The 22,460-nt window shown below is 38.1% G+C and overlaps 1 protein-coding gene across 1 annotated transcript; it reads right to left on the reverse strand.

Annotated features, from left to right (window-relative positions):
- Positions 1-8,403: 8,403 nt before the first annotated feature.
- Positions 8,404-20,626, reverse strand: LOC103923010 (prostatic acid phosphatase-like). The gene is made up of 10 exons (XM_009331253.1): positions 20,474-20,626; positions 19,021-19,116; positions 18,198-18,284; positions 17,420-17,572; positions 15,180-15,278; positions 13,955-14,050; positions 11,363-11,495; positions 10,023-10,105; positions 9,033-9,139; positions 8,404-8,560 (listed from the first exon to the last, which is right to left on the reverse strand). The coding sequence occupies exons 1-10, from the start codon at positions 20,585-20,587 to the stop codon at positions 8,404-8,406; spliced, it is 1,125 nt and encodes a 374-aa protein (XP_009329528.1). The 5' UTR covers positions 20,588-20,626.
- Between the last annotated feature and the right edge of the window lie 1,834 nt (positions 20,627-22,460).

Raw genomic sequence — 22,460 nt, forward strand, 5'->3', positions numbered from 1 at the left:
CTTTTTTGGCCTCAATTCTCTAAGAAATTTCTTGTGAACAAGCCCTGGAGCTCACATTTTTATTGTTACTGATTAAGAACACTCAGTAGCTCACTGGCTTTGAGAAGATTGCTCAACTTGCCTCTGCTGACTTCCTCTCTATAAAATAAGAATAACGATATTTCTAGATGTAATTTCATTAGGGTTTTCTGAGTAAATGAATTACAGTTTGCAGAGACCTATAGAGTTCTCTAAATGTTAAAACTTAAGATCCTCTGTGTATTGTCCAAGTCATCCCATTCCTGTCACACCCAAACCTGTCTCAGGGTCTTCAGTTGAGCTTTCTGCAACAGTATTCTCTACAACAGGTATTTTACCATTTACCAGAAATTGTGTCTGTAGGCCCCTAAACCCCACTAAGCCTCAAGTGCCCTCTTCTCCGAGTTGTGTGAATGACCTTATATATCCATTTTGTCTGATGGATGGGAGCGGAAGGGAGGAGGACCACGGTTCCCAGGCTTCCCCATCTCTCTTGTCAGTCCATGCCCCGTTTTCAGCACTTGAACTTCTTTCTTCCTCCACTGTTATGTCCCCACCCTCCTTCTTGGTCTCTCTTGGTGTGATTGTGCCTATGCAGAAGGTGTAAGAGAGTAATCCACACTTCATAAATATATAATACTTTGTCTTTCTGAAAACAAATGTAAGCTGATCATCTTCCTCTATTATTTAAGAGTGCAGGTCATAAAATATACTTTCTTTAGAGTATTTTCATATGCCTCAAAAATCAAGAGTAGATGTTCTACTTTTTTAATCTATATCGTTTTTTAGGTAGGTGGTTCCTAAGCTTTTTGGATCAAGGAATCCTTGTTGGCGCTCAACAATTTTTGTTGTCCTTCCTAAGCCCTTACCATGAAATTCATAACTGATTAGTTTTTGTAAGATTTGCTGGTTTATTGTGTTTCTTTGATGAGTGACTATGACTAATGAAGTCTCATTATTATGGAACCCTTATAGTAACTTAACTTTAGACATGAACTCAATTTTTGTGTGATGCTGGATGGCATCATTCAGGGATGTTTGAAAATATTTAACAACTGCATTTTATAGAAAATCTTTGCTAATATCTCTTAAAAAATGGTTTTCAACCCAAGACGAAGCATATGACAAATAGTTCTGCTTTCTGTGGCTTCACTCTTCTCTTTGGCATGAGTACTTTGCTAGTGAGACTATTTTATGCCCAAAAGAATGGGCACCACAACATCTTAAATAAATCTCTACACATTCCAAAATGGAACAATACCCTCGTGTGCCATAGTGGTTAAGACAGGGTCCTGTAGCAATCCTGTAGGTAATCTGTAAGTATGTTGGTAGCAGGTATTTCATATGGAAATTTCCTTGCTTGTCTTGGATTGTCTCCATTTCTACTGTGCATTTGGCAGCTATAAACTTGTCATATTCTGCAACAATTAAATCCTTACCCTTTTCAGGAAAAGTTGCTTCAAAATAAAAAAAAATCATTCCTAAATCAATCTAGTTACAGTTGTCCAAGCATTATAATACAAGTGGACCTAAACAATTTTAATCATATTTATGTTAATTTGGCTCATTGGCATATATTTTAATTATGAAATTATGGCATTAAGTAGAATTAGCTTAAACACAATTGTCCATTTAAAGTGCATGTATCTATCTTGAAAGCTTGCTGAAGCATAGCTGGATTGGCTTTGAAGTGCACTGGTTGCAAAAGAACCCGTGCTTTAATGTACGCAAGGGTTACCTTAGGTAACTGCTGCTGGTGGAGCACAGCCTACACCCTGAAAGGGTGCAAGTCATTGCAGTCAAGGTAGCCAGATATGAAACTGCTGCCGGCACTTACGGACCAGGCTGCTCACATGGGGAAACAGCTCAGATTCTGTCACTGACTGAATTTGCAGATCAGCACTTAACCTAGTTTGGATTTATCTGCAATCATGTTTTCAAGCTTTTTTGAGCTGAAAAAGGGAAAGAAAAGAAAAATTTTGGTTTCAGTAAACAAAGGGACACATTTTCCAAGCGCCATTTCAAAGCACTTATGACAAAAGCAAAAGACTGTCTTGCAGTCCTGTGTTGGGGCGATTTCACTCAGTTGTGGGGAGTGGGAAGGGACAAAGGAGTTCATTTGTGACACAGGAAAAATTAACTTACTTAGGCTGGTGACAGGACACGATCCTATATCTTGCACTACTGGAGAAAATGCCCTAAGCACAAAGTTACTATTCTAAGGCAGGCGGGGGGAATAAAGTGTCTGCTCAGTGTCTTCTAATAATTTCTTAGTTTGACCCAAATTTGTAATATTCACCTGGTTACAGGGCACTCAGAGAATTTCTTTCTGGTTTTAGGATTAAGATGTTTGCCTGAGACATAAGAAGCCTAATTTGCACATCAGGGAAAACGTAAACAAAGTGAACAGCAGTGAGAAAGAGGCAGAAAGCACTATTCATATTCACTTTCCCCTCTGAAACTCTGCAGCCTGGTGGTGATTTTATTTTCTGGAAGATGTAGAGTCAGATCCTTTTGGTAAAGGTGGGATTTGAACTTGTGTCTGCCACATTTCAGATGAGTACCCTAAGCACTAAGTAAAAAGAAGGAACACCTACTTGTGGCACTACTGTGAAACAAATCAAAATTAGTCAATGAATTTGATCCATATTTCTGAATTATGCGGAGTTTGGGTTTTTTTTCTTTCTTTTTTGGTAGTCACTCAGCTCAGTAAATAACCCAAAGAGAATAGGAAGTGGTAAAAAGAATGAAAAGTATAGTCCAGGAATTCCAGTGCCACATTTCCCAGGCAGCACAAAATTACTGTTGCTTTTCTGTTGTTCATTCCCCATCTTGCTGACATTGCTTCAGTGTATGACAGGAAAAATAGTGAATATCACGAGCTACATCTCACCTATATTACAGCATCTATGACTATTCAGGTTATTGTATTATAGCAAGTCTTCTTTAAAATATGACTGTACTGTCTATGCATTGTTTGTGAAAGAAGGGAGAGAGCTGTGTTTTCATGTGATCCTGCTTTTGCAACTTGATATATATATATAAAAAAATATTTTCTTTTGCATTCTAAATAATTCCAAAGCTTAACTGTAATTTTTTGTTCATTTCTTCTTTAAGAGCAACTGAAATGAAACTGTTTATGGTTTCATACCTGCAGAAGACTATGGGACAGATTTTTGAACTCTCTGATGAACACTGATGTTCATTTTCCCTTGGAGTAAGCAAGGTGTAAAGGAAGTCTTCCTTTCTGTGTTTCTACAGTGATAGTCCTAAGAACAAAAATGTGTGTGATGGGGTTTCTGTTGAATAGAGATGAGGGGAATAAAATATTTAGAAATATCTTAATTTGGAAATTAACTTTGAAATTTAATTTTGCTCAACAGAAATCAGAATGTTCAAGGTACATTCACTGGGCCATGTAGCAGGGAAGAAGACAGGGTCTAACAATGTGATGGAAAAGGGTGACCTTCTATTGGTGTTCTGTGAGCAGTGGCCTCAGCTAGGATGCACTTCCATAGCTGAACTGAAGTGCTGAGGCCAGGGTCCAACTCCATGATCCCCCATACCGGACAAATCTGTGGGACAGAAGAAGGGTCTTCATGCAGTTCTGGAAATTTTTGAGATGGATTTGGGTAAGGAAGGAGGGGAGGAGCTGGGAACTGGAGGCTAAAGAGAATCATGAAAAATGTCTCAGCTCTGTATTGCATTTTCTATGTGAGCCTTGTCCAATCTAGGAAACCAGTGGAAAAGTAACCCTTGCCTTTGATGGGAGAAGAATGAGACCACCTTTATAGCTCTTGAACTTCCACTTCTAAATATCTGGCAAACAAAACATTAAAAGCAACTCAAGCAACGCAAGTTGGCACAAGTTCAGAAAAAGGAGAAATAGAAACAGGTTCAGAATAGAAGAGCGGATGCCTAGAAATTTTTTTTTGGCAGCCAAGGCTACAATCTTGTTAGTAGTCCAATACCGATAAAGACGGAGTCTTAAATTTTCCTCTCTATTTGCTTTCTTTTAGCAATTTTTTTTTAATTACTTCTTGTTAAGGGAGGTGTGATGATCAGCTGCGTGGTTTTGAGATTAATCATTTAAATAGCTTGCACTAACTCTCCTATGAGGGCTGCCAGACCTAGGAAGGATTTCTGCTGGTGTCTATTATGGATGTTAAGGTAATATGGAAAAAACAAGCTTCTTGTTCTTTGTGTTAAGAAGCAGCTAGAACTGGTTGTCTCATGCTGTTGGAAAACATTTTTACCCTTGTTTGGATGCTATGGTAAAAGGGCTTGCATTTTTTCAATAGAGGGAATAATTTATTTTTATCTATGTGTTTGAACTTCTTTGCTGTGAAATCTAACTACAACTCTTCTTGATGAACTGTGTTTCCTATGCTGGCTTAGGAAACACAGGAGTTGTTGCTTGGGCCCTGCTGAGAAGCGAATGGGCTTTTACAGTGAAAATTCTGAAAGTTAGATTCTTGCTAGAGGGGAAAGGGATCTTCTTATTCTTTTGATTCTTTTGTAGCTTATGGAGTAGCAGTTATCTGCGTATGCTGTACTTCTAAAAAGGAATATACCTTTCGTAGGCTTAGCATCCATTTTAAAAGCCTGGTCCAAGGAAAGGAAGCTAGAATGTAAAAATTTTCTGCATGTCATCTATTATTCTGGTTCTCTTTGAAATGACCTGCGGGCAACAAGGCTGTTGACAAAGGTCCTATCCACTGTGAAAAAATAAAAAATAAGAAAGCCTAGTTCTTCAAGCAAAGAAGTGCCCACTATTTTCAGAAGTTAGTTGCATCTGATTGATTGTTCTAATCCAGCTTTTGTAGTAAGAACATGAACTGTTTTCGCAATAACAATATTAGAAAATGTAACTAGTGAAGGATTGCCCAGCACGTTCTGCATGTTTTAACTAGCATGTAGCTCTGGATTTTTTTATTTTGTGTTGCCAGTAAGATCTCTTTGTTGTTAATGTCAAGAACAGCATGGACTTACAGACTTCCCTGAAGCACAGACTTTATATGATCAGATCAGAGTATACAATCAAGGTAACATAACAAAAGGAAGGTGTTTGAAAAGCTATTTGAAACCACAAATGATTTTTCTTTCAAAATTAACACTCAGCCTTGCTGTCTTTTTGGAAGGAGATAGAATGGCTTAATATCCAAAAGCCCTGTTGGGTCAGCCAATTGCCTGCTAGATTTTCATGGCTGTTTGTAGGCTTCTCTTAGGTCTAGATCCATGGTCCATTCTTTCCATAAGTCTCACCTTCCTTCTGTATAGATGTGGGATATTTGTGCATGTGTAAAACAGAGAAAAGAAAAAGAAAGACATCTCTTTGGTAGGTAAACAGCCATTATCCTCATTTTTGTAGCTTCTGGGATCTGTTTGTGTAAAATGCTTCATTACTTCTTGAATAAAATAAAGTATAAGGACACTAGAATGACTCCTCCTTTTGGGGACTCCTTTTGAAGTACTGCTTCCCTCACCAATTCTGGAAGTTCTTGTCTCATTCTTCAAAAGAGGGCAACACTCCTTCAGAGGTATTTTCCAATTTTGCTGTAAATCAAGGCTATAGCCCTCCAAAACACTATAACTACAATTACATTCTTGAATTAGTTCTGCCAAAGTCCCTTTGGAATGAGTAGATCTTGAAAAATTACTCTGGTTTCATATTACACTTGAGTTTTACTACTTGATAAAATAAAGCAAATGTTCATGAAGGGTAAGTCACCGCTTTCTGTAATTTTGTTTTGTTGTACTGAGGAATGTTTTCTTTTGATAGAGATCAGGAGACTGTTGGTCATGCTGATCGAAGTTAATGAGAAATGTTAGACTGTAGTCACATCACAGTGTGGGAGGAGTTGTTTCATAAAGCTAATCACACTGAAGATCATGGAGGGAACACCTAAAGGTAAGACAAAAAGAGAGAATCATTCTTAGCATATGGCCTCACTCTCCAAAAACATGGCAAATCTATTAATAGTACCTCAACAAGTGGGTAGCTCAGACTAAGTGCAGAAGAGTTAACAAATTTGCTCCCATTTTGATGGAATGAGGAAAAGTCTGTTGAAATGGTGAGCCAATCCACACTGAAACCTTCCTGAGCAGCCAAAAGAGCACAGAGAAATGTATTATCTCTTTCCCAAATATGCTGAGCTGTCTTCACTTCCTATGTTCCACACTGTGGTCATCGTCATGTGGAGGAACTTGGCTCTGATTTATACCGCCCTCAAATACTGCTACTCTCTTGTGTGACCTGTAATAGCAATACTTGTCCAACCCCTGTATTTTCTTGTACTGAGGACATAAGTCATCTCCATGAAAGTTCAATTAAGCATTTTCTGGAAACAACTCTGTGTTTGGGAAATGGTGTCTCTGTGTAGAATAGCTATGTAAGGTAAATTTTTGAGCTCAGTCACACTCCTGTATTTCATTCAAAAAAATCACATTTATGGGCTTCTATTCATCAAATGCTCTGATGCATGTATAATCAAAGTATTAACATATGAATTAGCAAAGGACAATATCTGAGATGATTTTTGACAAAGCTGAAAACAGCTGAAATCAGTGATATTGCAGCTGTGTATGTTAGGTGTAAATGTGACCTGTAAACTCTTTGCATCACTCTTCAGCTTGGTTTAGCTTCCTGGTGTTAAAGATCAGCTGTTCCAGCCTATCTGCATTGACTGAGAATTGGTAATGCACAGTGGTTTAGCACAGTGCAGTCCCTCTGTCAGTGTGCTGCACTGTGCAGGCTGTGGGGCAGCGTTGCCTTGGCATTTTCCCAAGTGCCACTCATCCACATCAGAGACTTTAAAACTTCTGCCTGCAGGAAAAGAGTTATGAGCCCCAAAATTAGGATCTGGCCCCAACAGTTACTGGATGGAACCATTCTGTACCGGGATAAAATAGGGGAAAGTGTCAAATCTTGATATGACAATATCAAATATTTTGATTGAAGTGTCAGTTTTGGTTGTAATCTCTTTTGTGGTCCATACATGTTTTCAGCACTCAGGATTACTAATGAAGGCAGTTGTGAGCAGTGATGCTGGACTTAATGTAAAATGCCTGAACACCATCTAACTTCTACTTAAGCAAAATTTGAGAATTGAAACGATGTGCAGCCTTTGTGTTGAACTTAAAGGCTAAATATTTGTATCTTTTTAATGCCAAATTTTGATTATATGATAATTTTTTTATTTACTTGGTCAGTTACACAGTTTGCTTTGTGAAGGAGGGGAACTAATTTCCACAAAACTTAGATTAATAAGCACCACAGTATAAACATGAAGTATTTATCACGATCTTCCATGACTGACTGTATTAGTTCCTTGGCGAAAAAAAAAATAGTCAGAACCAACCTCCCCCTCCCCCTGACAAATTACCTTTTGCAATTAAATGTGGTAATTTTCTGATATGTTTCCTGAGAATTTGTGAGCAATGAATATAGTGAAGAAATGTGTTTAGTGAATCATTAGTTGCTAATTATTCATTCATTCTGGCTAAACTATCTCCAGTCTGTTAATGGATTCCAGATATTTAACAAGAAATTATTTGCAACCAGGTGAATTGGCTTGCCTGCATTCTTCTAATCTCTGACATTTCAAATTCTTCTTGAGATCAGTGATTCAGAAGGCCATATGGGATTTTTTAACATTAGGTACAACATTTGATCATCAAAAAAGTGGGGACACTTTTGAATCCTGGGGCCTGTTTGCTTTTCATCTCCCTTAAGGAATATAGAGCTAGATACAAGAGAGACAATGTAATTCTCTGCCTTCCTGTTCCCTCTTTCTGCAAACGTAAATATCACCAGTGCTCAAAATGGAAAGTTAGACGTCCTAATGTGGAGATACAGACAACCTACTAGGGAATGCGTTAGTATGCCAATGTGTGTCTGCATATGTTTGACATTCTGGTAAGTACCAGTCTGATATACTATTCAATATTCATCTGTTTTGATCTCTGAATGTCTTCTAAAATCAAGGGAATGCATAATGTTGTTAATCAGCTCAGACAAATACTCCACAGTTAGAGAAGATAAGGTGAATTGTTCTAATTCAGTGCATTTGTATCTGCTTCCTCGGTAACTGAAGGTCTTTTTGACTGTACTGAAACAAAAAACCCATGAAAAATACCCTAAAGTCTAATCAGCCTTGATTCCATTTCACCAGAAAGTTGGGCTGGAATAGATAAATGTATCAATGGAGTAGAAATTATGGCCATGGGTACAATCTGTCTTACTGAATCTGACTATTTTCCATTTCAGACCAGACCCTTATGAAAATGATTGTTACTTCAAATGAGCTCTTGGCAGAAGATGTAATCCTGACTTTACTTTTGGGTACATGTGCCCAAAGCACTTAACTCACCTCTTTTTATGTCCTACATCCTACATTCTCTTGTCCAATGGTGTACTAGGACTGGGGAGACCAGCTGAGTAAATCTCTCCAGTGGACAGCGAAATTTGCAGCCAGGGAGAGTGAGGGGGTGAGGATCTCTCAAAGAATTATTCCGATAGTACATTTCTATGGTGTATTGCCTGTTTCAAAATACAGAAGGGTCAAAACAAAGTTAGGTATGCAGAACCACACAGCCTTTCTGTGTTGTAGTGGTTGTACTTTGGGACAAACTTTTAGCCAGCTTATTTGTCTCGCTATTAATATGTATCATTAGTACTCTGAAGAGATCTTTTTAAACAATAGATGGTCAGCACCAGTTTGCACGTAGTTTGTCTTCTTGGTAGAGAGTCAAGGAGTTAAATAGATAAAAAAGGTAGAGTAAAACCTCTCATAACTGTAATGAAGCAATATATAGAGGATTTTCAGGCTGCAGTGCTGTGACAGTGCTACTGTCAATAACTGCTAAATTGAGTCCAGTTACAATAATTAAAATAAATTTGTAATATTTTCCTGTGTAGTGAACCTTGTGTATCCAGTTTAATTAGTCTGGGGTATCAGTAAATTGCTTTTTAGAAAAAGAATATGTTAACAGTATGGCTTGCAGATACTTGCCCATTTTTTTCCTGGTAAAGTTCAAAAAAATGACAGGCACTGTAAGGAGGCAGTTTCCCATTGAAGACATGGAGTGCCATCTGTAAGGCAACAATGGTGGTTGCATGCTGTAAACACAAGAAGCCTTTGATTAAAGGCCTATTGAAAATGATTGCATGTACCTATTATTTAACAATATGTCCAGCACATTATCTGTCCACTTAACATTACTTGTGTGGCCTCATTAATACTTGCCCTCTGCCCTCTGCAACATTGAGCAAATACTTCCTTTTATGGCTGAACAAACTGAAATGCTGCCTGTATAAAGTATACATATATGTAAATATTTAAGAAGTCTTAGTCACTTGCAGTTCTTGTTAAAGTTAGTAGGAGCTGTTAAAATTTCTTTTAAAAAGAACTAGTGATTTTGCGTGTTAAGTAAACACTATTTGAGATCAGATCAGTAAGCTCTTTGGCTGATATATACCTGATAGGTCATAATCTAACTGCAGTTTAGAAATAGGAGCTTTTTACCGAGAGCAATCCAAAAATTCCCTTCTCCAATGACAGTGTTTGCACATTCTAAACGAAAGTATAAAGTCATAATTGAGTAACTGTCTTCATAAGAACTTCTAAAATAACTAATTTTAACTTCATTTTTCTTTTTTTTTTCCTTTTGCATCTGAAAACAATGGAGGAGGCAGGAGGTTTGTTTCTAAATTATCTTTGTGATAGAGGTTCAATAAAACTTGAGGCATGGTTTTTCCAGTTCTCTGCTCAGTCAAAAAAATATTACAATGAAACAAGCCATGATATCAAGTGGAAAATGGAATGCTGCAGGTTTCAAAGTAGTATGTGTTCATTGAAGAATGAAAATAATCCAACGATATTTAAGGTTAACCGAATAAAAAATGCTTGTAGCTGTGTTTCATGAAGGAAATAAAGTTTCATGGCTTTCACTGCATTTAATACCTCCAGAAAGGGAGCATAAAAGAAACAGAAAGGACTCACCGCAGAATACATAACCATTTTTTGCTGGTTTGAAGTCTTTCTAGCATCTGAGATATGCTTTAGAATAGTTTTTAAAAGAATACCTGAAAGAAAATGGGGAAGCAATGACAATGCAAGGGATGCTTGTGTTAACATCTGTATCACTTGTTACTGTTTTAACACAATCTGTCTTTAAATGCACCAGATTTATTCAATTGACTTTATAGGTAATTTGTGCGGAGTGCCCTGGTTAATTCTGATACTATCTTTTATATGAACACTGGGCCTATTTTGCTTCTGTGCAAAATGTTTTGGGGATCCCTAATAGCCTCAACAGCTTCAAACAGTGCATTCACAGCTGCTTTGTGCCAGTGGAACAGTGCAAGAAGAGCACGCTAATGAATACCACCCTCTTTTCTGTGTAACTCCACTGGCTTCCTGATTTCCAGAGAAAAAGAAAGAGCACATCCTTTGGACTCTGGGCCTTCTTAAATTATGTGGTTGTCTGTATTTTGTTAATGTTAACTGCTGAAAAGTTGTAAGACAAACTATATGAATTAAATTAATGGCTGTGCTCGTATGCTAGCATAAGGTTGGAATCTCGACAAATTATAATCCTAAAATGAGAACTATACACTCTAGCAGAATTAGACACATGTATTGTCTTCAGCTACTGGCACGTTTTTTAATAGCAATTGTTAGTAAAGCAAAAGCAGAGGTTTGAACTTTGTGCTTAGTTTTGTAAGTTGGAGCTCCAAAAAGACAAACAAATTAACCCATGCTTATATGTGATTTATCCTTGTAGCTCACAGAGCCTTACTGTACAGTGTCCATATAAAACAAAAATGACGCCCAAAGGGTGACAGTAGATGAATGGAGGAGAATGAGTGGTTAAAAAGATACAAACTATTTTTAAATTTCAGCTACTATTTGCTGAATTTAGAAGCAGTTTAATAATCTCATTTTAGTACTCTCAGTAATGGAATATAAAGACTGTTAGGCAAAAAAGTTACCATCCTAGAGATTATTACAAATAATATTTTGTTAAGTAAGTTAAGCATGGTGGCTTACATTAAATTCAGACTTGATTCAGTTCAGCAAGAATCTGTGTATTACTTTGGATTTCTTACACAGTGTAACCAAAGCGGTACCACCTTTATAATGTTGGATTAGGATATTTGTGATTCACATCCTCACCACATCTCTTCCCATTAATCAAAATTTTTCAGTGCTGATCACCAATATCCACATCATGGCATCTTTCATAGTTCTACTATGGAATCGGTAGCAATGTTTATTATATACCCTTTCTTCTTTCCCATTCTACTCTTGGTTTTAAGTGGGGTAAGAATTTGGCTTACCTCCCTGTAAACGTGATTTTTGTATTTGTTTGTGGAACCCAAATTCCGCCTGCAATAACAATTCTGAGAGCTTTATCAGCTTGGTCCTGACACCATGAGTAGCCCAAACAGGTAAAGAGTAATTGTTAATGTCCTACAGTGAAGAAAGAAAACATGGTGATTTTCTTACTGATTCCTACTGCTAAATGTTGTTTGCTCTAGCACAAAATGCTTGTCATAACAAATTTTGAATGTTTCACTCAAGTAACATTTTCTCTTTATAATAAAATAATGACTGTATTTTGCATTTAGACAGATGTAGAATTCTTATTTATAGCATCACACTGCTTAAAACAAATTTGAAGGGCAGTGTTCAACAAGAAGAGAAAATATAATACTAAAAATTATTATGCAAAAAGCAACTGGCATTATTTATGCCAATTGCTAATGCAGTTGTCAGGTGCAAAAAATTCACTTTATGACTCTCTTTCAGCTGCCTACTGAGATATATCCAAGATCTTTACTGAAACAAATCCTATATAGATGCCAGGATTTTAAGGGCTGGCAGCACTGAGATATAAGTGAGATCCAGAGATCAAGTAGGAATATGTATAGCTATAATTTGGACATACCAGAGTATGAGGTATATGTATAGGGATTAGACATATAGATGGAATTCCTACCTATGTATACCAGGTCTATTGGATACTGACGCAGTCCTGAAGCTGAAGTGGAATGGATTAGTCTTTCCTTAGGGACACAGCCCAAGATATATTAATGGTCACAACTGTGAGAAGGAAAGGTATGCCCAACACTCCTGGTTTGCACTACCCTGAATTCCTGTTTAAACAAGGTTGGTATCTTTCCTTTTGTTCAGTGTAACCTCCGTGAATGTGAGCCATTGGGCTGAGCTCACCAGAGGGAGTGTTCTTGTAACAACAAGTTTGAAGGAAAATGCCAACTACTTAAAGGATTTGTTTAAACAAGTGAAACAATAGAACATGTTAGGTTAAACCAGCTCAGGTCACAACGTATCACTTTTTCTTTTAACAAATGTGATTTGTGTCTTGAGGAAAGAATTGGCTAATTGCATGCTATTTAAGACAGTGCTGTAGGCAAGCAAGCACCTCAGTCTCCGGGTTACCTGAAAGTCAGATGACACTTAGCCAATAATAACAAATACAGAGAAATGCATGCTACTGTAGTTTCATGAATTGTGTTTAAAAAACCATGTAAGAAAGCTCTCTCTGTATGCTTGAAAGGGTGAGAGTGGCTTTTATGGCAGATGTCTTGATAACCCCAGAGTCTTCACCGAGTAGTATGAATGACCAAAGCTCATCAAATCTAACACTAGAATGAAAAACCCAACTAATTGGTTTGGTCTTCCAGCATTTAGCTAAATCCCTGATGGGAGTTGTCAATTTTGCATATTTCTCTGGTGACACAGGTTTCTCAGTATGATATAACAATTGAAATAAAAATTGTGGCCCTGAGCTGTCCTGCATTTGGAAAATATGGAAAGGTGACCTCACTGAAATTACAGTGAGGTGTCCCAACATGTTAACATTTCATTTAACTTAAGGCCCTGGCTAACTTTCCATCCAAGACTACTTTGACCAAAGCTGGACCTTTGAGAAACTGCAGGACAGAGGTAAATTCATTAGCATCACACCCAAGTATTACATATTGCTTGCGAAATCCACCTTAGATCCACTCTCAGTTTTCTAGTGGATATCTTGGTACTGATGACCAATTTATCATTAATATTTGAGTTTAAAAATAATTCTGCATTAAAGCATTTGTAGTGAATGCTGCCTGCAACAATAAATTTTTAACACAAGACTGCAATTTTCACTTGCTTCAGCTGAGATAAGTCTAGACTTTTGAAATGACATGAAGTGGGCTTGTTGCTAAATTAAGGGCATTCAGGATTTTTTCAAATCCCAGTCAGAGGTACCAGACTGTGGGACCCAGATACCCATGACAGTTGGGCACTACAGTATCCCTTTTGTTATAGAATCCATGCTTCTTTGTGATACGCCTGGTTCCTTTGCTAAGAACAGGTTCCCAAACTTGCACAAATAGCCAGTTGTGTCATTCCAATGGCTGCTTAATTCCTGAAAATACTCTGACCACTACTGTCCATATGCAAATTATGACTTCTCTTGCTTATACAATTTGCATAAAATCTTTGTGGAAGGATGCTTACATTACTTTGCCAACAACAAATGTTATTCCTGTTTATCTCTGTGATGGGGTTTAGAGGAGTAACAAGACAATTTTATCCCAAGGTATGCTTTTGCCTAATTCTCCATATGCGGTCACTGACAGAATATTGGATTTGGTAGGCCATTGGTTTGTGTTCCTTATAGTGGTGGACGACCCACAGCAGCCTCACACAGTCAGAGTGTCTTTACAGGATTTTCAGTTGCAAGTTTGATGTTGATGTTTTTGGGGAAGAAGCTGAAAATAGTCTGTGGTTCAAAAAAGTTTGGAAGCACAGACCTACCTTCTTTTGATGTCTTACAAACAATAGAAATAAGAGCTAAAACCAGTTTTGAGGAAGTGTAAGTATTTCTATTGGACCTTGGGAATTTTCTTTATATTAATTACCTCATACTGTAAAGTGTCAGAGAGCTTCCAAATTCGTTCAGTGTTCAACTTCTTCAATGGGTATCCTGTATGAGTGGCTAAAAACTTCAGAAACGGCTGGAATACAAAAAAGCAAACTTGTAGCACACAGGGCCTTTTTACATCATTTCTGCACACTGCCATACTACTACATAGTAATTTTTAGAAACAAGATAGTCTTTGCACTTTGCACTTAAGCAATGAACTATTGCCTAGTGGTAAGAGAATTTGGCCTATTCATCTAGACAAGGTTGGTGATCTGAGTTCAGGTTTGAAGTATGGTGGTGGTTTATGCTTGGTGGGAATGTTCAGAAGGGGTTAGAGTAGAGGGGACACAGGTGTATGAGGAAGTCTGGCAGAAATCCAAAAAGTGCTTAAAGGAAGAGTGATAAACAGAATTACTCTGATGTTGGTACTGAGCAGAAGGGAGGTATGATGTAAATTTGGTAAAACTAGGAATTATGATTCACTTGCATATAATACCCAGATGCAGAGCCAGAGATAGATGGCTAAGGTCAGTGGTTAAAGATTATAGAAAAACAGGTGAGTTTGATAGTGTAATTTTGAATAAACCTGTGAAGAAGAAGGTTGCAGCAGAATAGACAAGTGATTACATACTCATGGCAAAGATTTTGATGGTGGAGAAAGAAAGGAAAGGATGCCTTACAGAGGCAAGAACGAAACATAAGTGAGCACGTGAATGAAGACTTTGGGTGTGAGACATGAACAGGTACTTGAGGAAAGCACTGAGGCTGTTCTAGAAAATCTGGGGAATTGAGCTGTGAGGATTTTGTGGTGGAAGAGGAATCTGAACTAGCAGAGAGTTGTATAGACAGAGATGTTGGAGGAGTTGCTTTACATGGGAGTTAACGGAGAGAGGTATTGGAGCGATTTGAGAGGTATTGGCACTGATTTGATCTGAGTTTTTGTTTTGTCCGTTCTTCTAGAAGGTAGGTGGACTGCTTTTTTGCAAGGTAGTCAATAATTTATCTTTTCCATTACTTGCAATTTTCAGTTGATGGGAATAGCCCAGTCTAGCTGGATCTAGAATGTTGTAATTGTTTTTTGGGTATGTTGTCTACACCCACTGTGAAGATTAGAGATCTGGAAGGAGCATATTGACTGCCATTTTTTAAACCTACCTGTTAGATAATGTGGGCAGAAGCGGTACATTTTAATTAGATTTCCAGAACTGAAAATACTTTACCCTGTACTGCTTGAGTTGCCTTTGGAAATCCCTTGTTGCAAAGGTTTCTCTCAGAAGCTCATTGTATCTTGGGCAGTGTGAGAAAGGTAAGTATAGCAACTGAAAAAAAAATTGCAAAATGTTAGTTAGGCAAGGTGTTTCTTGTTCTGCAATTCAATATACCCTTGCAGGATTGTTGCTCTGATTGGTTGCACTAGTTAGGACAAGCTGAAAAATAATTCCGGAATGTAGTTTTCAAGGATATTCATCTTCAGGACTGTAAGAGTCATACTGATGACTGCTTACAAAGTAACCATTAAATGTTCAGAGGAGTAATAGCTGCAGTAGTTCAAAGTTAAAGGATTCATCTACACAAGATGAAATTTGTACCTTGACGGAAGACTAACACACGTACTCACAAACTGCTTTGTGCTTGGCTTCCCCAGGGATGATTTCACTCGTGTTCAGTCTTTTTTTAAACACACCGTCACCTTTTTGCAACAGATTACCAAGCAGCAGCTGGACTGCAATAGGAGCCTTTGTGCATACTCAGCTGTATTAAGTGGACTTACCGCAGCTTCATTTAGTTCAGCTAAATCATAGAAACTTGTGAAGTTTCTGTAACTCACTTTTGCCTTTCATTAATTCAGACATATGAAGGTTAAAGGTTACATGTGACTGGGATAACTTAAGAATTTGTTAATTCATTTATCTAAACTAAACTGAGTTTATTCTTGTTTGAAGTTTTTTGTGTTAAATTTTAAACAAAAGTTAAAATTTGACACTGAGATATTCTTAGTGGTTTTCTCTAATGAGCTTTTTGTCCTTTTTCCAGTAATAAAGCTCTATCTATATAGTCCCACAGTTGAAAGAACTTTTAAAAGAACTTGAGAGTCCTGAAGGGATAATTAGCTTGGAAAGCTTCACAGCAGTTCCTCTATCTTTTTGGAAATATAATCTATCTATTCCAGAAAGTAGGAAGGTATTTCTGAATTATAACCATAGGTTCATGAACAGGCATGACATTACCAATAAATGATGGACACTTGTTTTGGGTAGTGGGATCCATGTGGTCTCAAGCTTAGCCTGTATATGTAGTAAAGGCCAATAGAGTTAAAAAACATAAATAGTTTAAAAAAGTATGAAAAATGTGTATGCGTTCATGACTTTATGATTTGTTTGAATAAACTTATTTGCTCCCCTAGATGTGAATGAGGTACAGCACCGGCTTGCTGAGTTTGCTAATGGTGTTGATACTGGCCAGCTATTCCTGACTGTTTGCTGGGGTACTACCATCTGTGACAGTGTCAGAAGCAGCCCCTGACTCTATGCCAGGCTGTGTGCATGAACAGGAAGACATGTGTCTCCACATCCTCCGTCTTCATGCTCTCATCACCCCGAGCTGAGAACCATTGCTCCATGTCCCTATTTAACCTGATTCCCCTATCAGCACAGACTGCGTTAACTAGACTTGTAAGCCCACACAATTTATCTTGCATCACATGTGCAAACCTCGTCTCCCAAACTGGGACTCGTACTGCACACTCCTGATCTTTCCTAGCTTTTTACCATAGGTTTTCCACAAATGGGAAACTCCAGCTCCACTCAGCTGCCCAGCTTTCCCCTCTAGGACAAGTATATGCAGGCTACAGAGCAGCTATCCACACAATTCCTTACAGCTCCAAGGTGAGGAGTCGAGGAAGGGAGATGAATAAATACATTGCCCTATAAACTCATGCTCTTAAAGCTCCGAGTCCTCCTTCCTTTTCCCTTTTACTTTTCCCACCAACCCTTCAAAGTGCATGAAAAACAATCCTGTGACTCAATTTTCACTGTAATGAAAATCCCAGCATAATTCTTTTGTCTTTTCAGTTGGCTGTGGACTAAGAAATGTTGAAGCACAAGTGAGAATAGGTATGCCTCCTCTTCTCTTACAAACAAATTCATGTTTGTGATAAGTTTAGGATTAATCTATTTCTGTAGTGGTTTACTCACATTATAGGTTAATTCTTTTTCTCTGTACCTAGGACTTATGTTTTTCTTCATTTTTTGTTAACACCAGGTCTCTGATATGTAAGTCCATTCCTGTGGAAACTCTTGACAATATTTCTACTCAGCTTATTAGGCCTTTCTGCACAATGCTTGTAACATAATGTACTTTTCATTGCCTTTACCCTGCCCTTTATCCTGCCCCTTCATGTCATATCCTAGGTATTTTACTAATGATTAAGGGAAAGCAAATGCCCCTAGTTTATACTCACATTATCATGCGACAGTGGTACCGTGTGAACTGGAATTGGCAGCCAAAGGATTCTGGGGTTCCAAATCTGGCCCTGTGTTGGTGGGTACAGCCCGGCAAGACTTGCCTGAGCACTCATAAGCGTGTAATCACAGTCAGTGCTTTGAACATAAATCTGAAGCAAGAAAAAAAAAAAAGAAAAAAGTTTTGGGAGGTCATTTCTCGTGTTAGTTGTTTTTTTTTCTCTTGGTAGGAAAGAAGGGGACAGGTACAGTGCTGGGGAAGATGGCATTAGAGTGGGATGAAGAAGGACCATGAGAAAGAAGGGGGAAGGAGAAATAGTGAAGCTGGAATAGGGCCTTTGAATAAAATTTTGGTGGGCAAGGGAACTGCAACATGGCAGCAGTTCCCTTAAGAGTCCTGGTGAAAAGCGTAAGACTGACTCCATTTGACCGTCTAGGCTCTGGGACATTGTGTATGCACTGAACCTAAATGAAAACTAAGCTGTATTTGCACCCCATATGGAAGTGTAGAATTGGAGATATCCGCCATAGCTACTCTGCCACACAACAGTGAGGCATCTGAACCTGATATACAGCCTAAAAAACCTTTTGCATGGTTTTCAGTTAACCATCAACTTGAATAAATGTTGAGCCACAGTTTCAGGGATACTTTGAAATTACATTGAATTCAATAGGTATTAAGTTATCTCCAATCGTGCCAGGTTCAGACTCTCATGCATTCAGGAAGTCCCATTGGCATCCATGAAAAACACCCTCCCTCCCAGATCCAGTACTTGCCTCACGTTGCTTGTATACAACACTCAGGAAATAAGAGTATCTCCTCCGCATGTACTGGCCAAGCTCATACTGCTGCTGCATGCCAAGCTGTAGAAGTAACAGAATAGTGTAAGAGGCTCAAGAAGTGTGCTATGCATCCATTCCTACAACTAAAAAATGAGATAATATTTCATATTATTTTGATAAAGACCTTTTTCCTTTCTAAAGTGAAGGAGGAAAGAAGACAGGAGGAAAAAAAGCAGTACTGCTTTAGTTATAGGACTCTGCAGTTGCCTTAGCTGCTGCTAGTTACTACCATCAGCTGGTACTTGCGTGCGAGCTCAGCTCTGCTGTATTCCACCAATGCCTGCACTAAAATAGCTGAGCTTTAAATCAACTTTCCCTGGCATAGCATGAGAGAAGTTTCTGCTGGTACTGATCTTAGTAGTTCATGAGCTAGGAAGCACTCCTACTCAGCAGAGATTGAGGGTGGTCTGTGAGCACTTACACCACCTTATGCTACTGATGGTTAAAGCTCCATGCTTTGTCTCAGGTGAACCGCGGTGGTCACCAGTGCCTGGCTCCTCCCAGGAGACCCCAGTCTGCAATCGAACAGCTCAGCATATGCTGCTATTGGACCAGAACAGGCTGACTCGGTGTCATTTAAAATCGGTGACTGCTCATAGTTGTAGCTTCCTGGTAAGTTCTTTGGCTGTCCTTTTGGAGATCTGTGTATGGCAACCCAATACCGCCCTTCTCCAAGTGAAAACAAAGTTCCAAAAAACAAATATCAACAGACCACATTCCAATATTTCAGTATATTGGCCCAGGTAAGCAAACACACCTTGGTAAGCTGTCCATATCCCTGCTGCCTTGCAACTTCTTTGTGCTTGTCGGTTGGAAAGAACTCCTGTGGGGTATGATCGCCATGGCGAAATACCTGGTAAAATAGGTGGAATTCCCTTCATGTTACTGGGATTTTTGTAATGGATATAATTAGTGCAGTCACGAGGTATATGCAATGACAGTGAGTATTGTATCTGACAGATGCTAAATATATTCATGGTGCTTTTCTTGGGTCTAGATAGTTACAATACCTGTTTGATTTATTTAGACAAATGTAACTCTTCTTTTTTTCCTGGCATTTGAAAAGCAATTAGCTTAAATAAATTTTTGCAAGTTATAAAAACCATAAAATATCTTAATATATTTTAAAGAGGTTTTATACATTTCAGGAGGTATAGACCACAACAGAAATAATAGACCACAATAAACAGAAAACAAACAGAAGCATGTAAGTAATTTTCCAGAAATATTAGAACATTAATATTTTGGTAGGGTTAACCGGGAATTCAGAAGGAAAAAACTCAGACTACTGCTCTAGATACAGTTTCTGTGGCTGACTGCTGTGAAGAGCTCTTTCTTGGAAGAAATCAGCTTTAAAAAGCCACGTGTTGACTTTTTCATCACAAGAGGTGATGAAAGTGTCATCTAATGTCTAAATACAGACTAAACTGTTACTCTGAAAACATTGAACCTGTTCTGGAATTTCACTTCAGATAAAAGATACATCTATAAAGATACATCAAGATTTTTCATTCCTGCAATGAATTCTTTCTTTGTCCAGCATAATTCCTGTAGATATGTGTCATATAATTGTAAAATTTTACCACCAGATTTTTTTTATTTCTTAATCCAAGTAGGGAGAAATAAAATAAAAAACTGCAGCACAAAAAGTATATAAGTGATTTACAAGCATGTGTGACGTTCAGAACAAGATTCAGGCTTCCTGCAAACAAACGGTACCTCATAATCATTGCAAATAGCATTAGTTTCACAGTGCTGGTTCTATGTTGCTTATTCAATGCCATTGTACACTTGTTTGGGTTTCACATAATGAAATTTGTTTTGCATGTTAATCCACTGAAACCACTGGAAAAGTGGAAACTCTTCCATGGTAAAGAGGGGTTTTGCACAGTTGATATTTAGTTATGAAATCCTCTTTTACAATTTAAAAAAGAATCCTATGTGATTCCTCTCTTAGTGCTATTAAAAAAAACCACATTATTTTTCAATCCAGAAAGTTAAGTTCATCTAGGACTGCACAAAGGAGACAAAATTATAAACTCTTATTTAAAATTGAGGAATTTTTTGTACAGTGCAATAGTGAATTTTGAATATGCAGGAAACACCTAAATATTCAAAAAGTGCCCCCTCCCCCTTGCCCTAGAGTACAAGAAGAGCAGTAAGTGACAGGTTTTGAAGAAATTCCATTTGCCCGTGAACTATCTACTTACTATGGACACAAACTTCAGTTTTCTTTTAGCTGTCGTTTGGTGAAGAAAGATGCAGAAAAGGCAGAACATGAAACACAGACTCCAAATTCCACACACCAGCTGCCTTGCTCTCATCCTGAGGGTAGCTTTCAGCTATTTTGCACACCAGGGTCCCTGGCTGGATGTGGTGATACAGTAGATATGTGGCTAAGAGGGGAGGAGTCAGTTGTGCTCAGTGAAGTCCGAAAGTGGGCTGTGAGCTTGCCTCCTCCTCCCTTTTTTCCCTTCTTGGGTTAGTGCTTTTCAGGGGATTCGTGAAATGAAAAGTGCATTTTGCACTTGTACTCGATTTCTGTGTCCCATGCATAACATGAAGTGGCATCTCTGAGCCCTCTAATTCCTGCCCCTGGCACTTGCAAGGCAGGTGAAAGTAAAGAACTAGAAGTTGCCTTCTATTGCTTAAGCTAGGATTTAGTATGGGTCAGCCAGCCTTCTCAAAACTGAAAATGCTGCAGATATACTGTCTCTTGCCATATGCAAAAGAGCTAGTGAGCCATCCTCGTTCCTAGTGCTCACACAGTCTTCTCTGAACACTTTGTACTAGAAAGCTAGAAGGAGCAGTGCTGACGATTGTTCTTTTATAAAGCACCTCTGGGTTTTTCCCTGAATTTGGCTGTGGTCTGTAGGAGGAATAAACAGCAGAAGGTTTTGTTGCACGGGAGCAGGGATAAGCCTAAATTCATTGGAAAAAAATAAAGATACCCGAATGAACTTTTCATCTCTACAGTAGATTGACTATGTCTCTAGTGGCAAAGCGTGTGCCACTGTTTTCTAGAACTATCCACCAGAATTTTATACAGTTAGGTAATTTTTTTATTTTCAAATTTCTCTTGCTGCAAACACTCTCATTGTTACAGCGTGCATAAATCAAGAGTTGTTTCTGTCATTTCCCCAGTATATTTTAAATAAAGAAAAAATCTATCTCAGAGACAGTGTTGCAAGAGACAGGATTGATGTTGCAAGCTTATTGGTCTATGTTCAGTCACATTCATGTGTTAATGAAAGCCCCATTAGTATGTAAAAATTGAGGGTGATTTCTTAGTGATCAAAAGCTCTCTGTATGTAAAAATTTAAAAGAAATTACTGAAAAAAATCATGTTGCTATGCAAAAAGGTTATATAATCTTAAGCTAGTTTAAGGCACAAATAACAAAACTTTCCTTCTTAATTATTAGATATGGGCTTGCCCAGAGGGATCAGTTCTCTTTCCTGAAGTAACAATGTCGTATCTTTCACGTCTGTCAGAGCTAAAGAGATTCCTCTATGAAACATTCAGAGGTCAGACTTTCTTGGTGCAAGATGGTTCATCTGTCATTTCTGCTTTTGTGCCTGACAAGTCTAACACACTCATGCAGAAATAGAAAAATATGGGAAGCTGCCCACATTTACTGAGAAAGATATATATATATATATTTTTAATATGAGGGACCTGGGGGAGATGTGGGTCAACAGATTAAAGCTATTCACACGCTCTACATTTTCCTGCCTCCACTGGCTGTCATACTTCAAAAATCTCTTTGAAGAGACTGTGTGTTTTCCTGTTTCTAGAGGACTTGACATCAGACGCCACTCCTAAAATACACTGCTCTGCAAGGCAAGGTTTTTAATGAGACCAGCTGATATGACTAAGAAAAAATAGGCAAGTTCTCAGAATTGCAAGGCTCCGTTCAGGTTCTTCAGAGACTGTAGATACGTCTAGCAGGGACAGCAGATATACAACAGAAGCAGAAAGGTTTAACTTCATTCTTTTCAAGCACCCATTGCCTCACACTTTATGTAAGATTTCTTTAACAAGGAAGGTGAAATTACTCTTACTTTGGACGTGATAAAATATTAGTGTAAAAGCTGTTACTTGTTTCCTCTGATCTGATCTTGGTGCTGCTAATTCTGTGGGAAGACACATAAAGGGCTGGAGTTATTTTAAAGTACATCACATATTGGTTAACTCT

Source organism: Pygoscelis adeliae, unplaced genomic scaffold (assembly GCF_000699105.1).
Source record: "Pygoscelis adeliae isolate BGI_AS28 unplaced genomic scaffold, ASM69910v1 Scaffold99, whole genome shotgun sequence".
NCBI lineage: Eukaryota > Metazoa > Chordata > Aves > Sphenisciformes > Spheniscidae > Pygoscelis > Pygoscelis adeliae.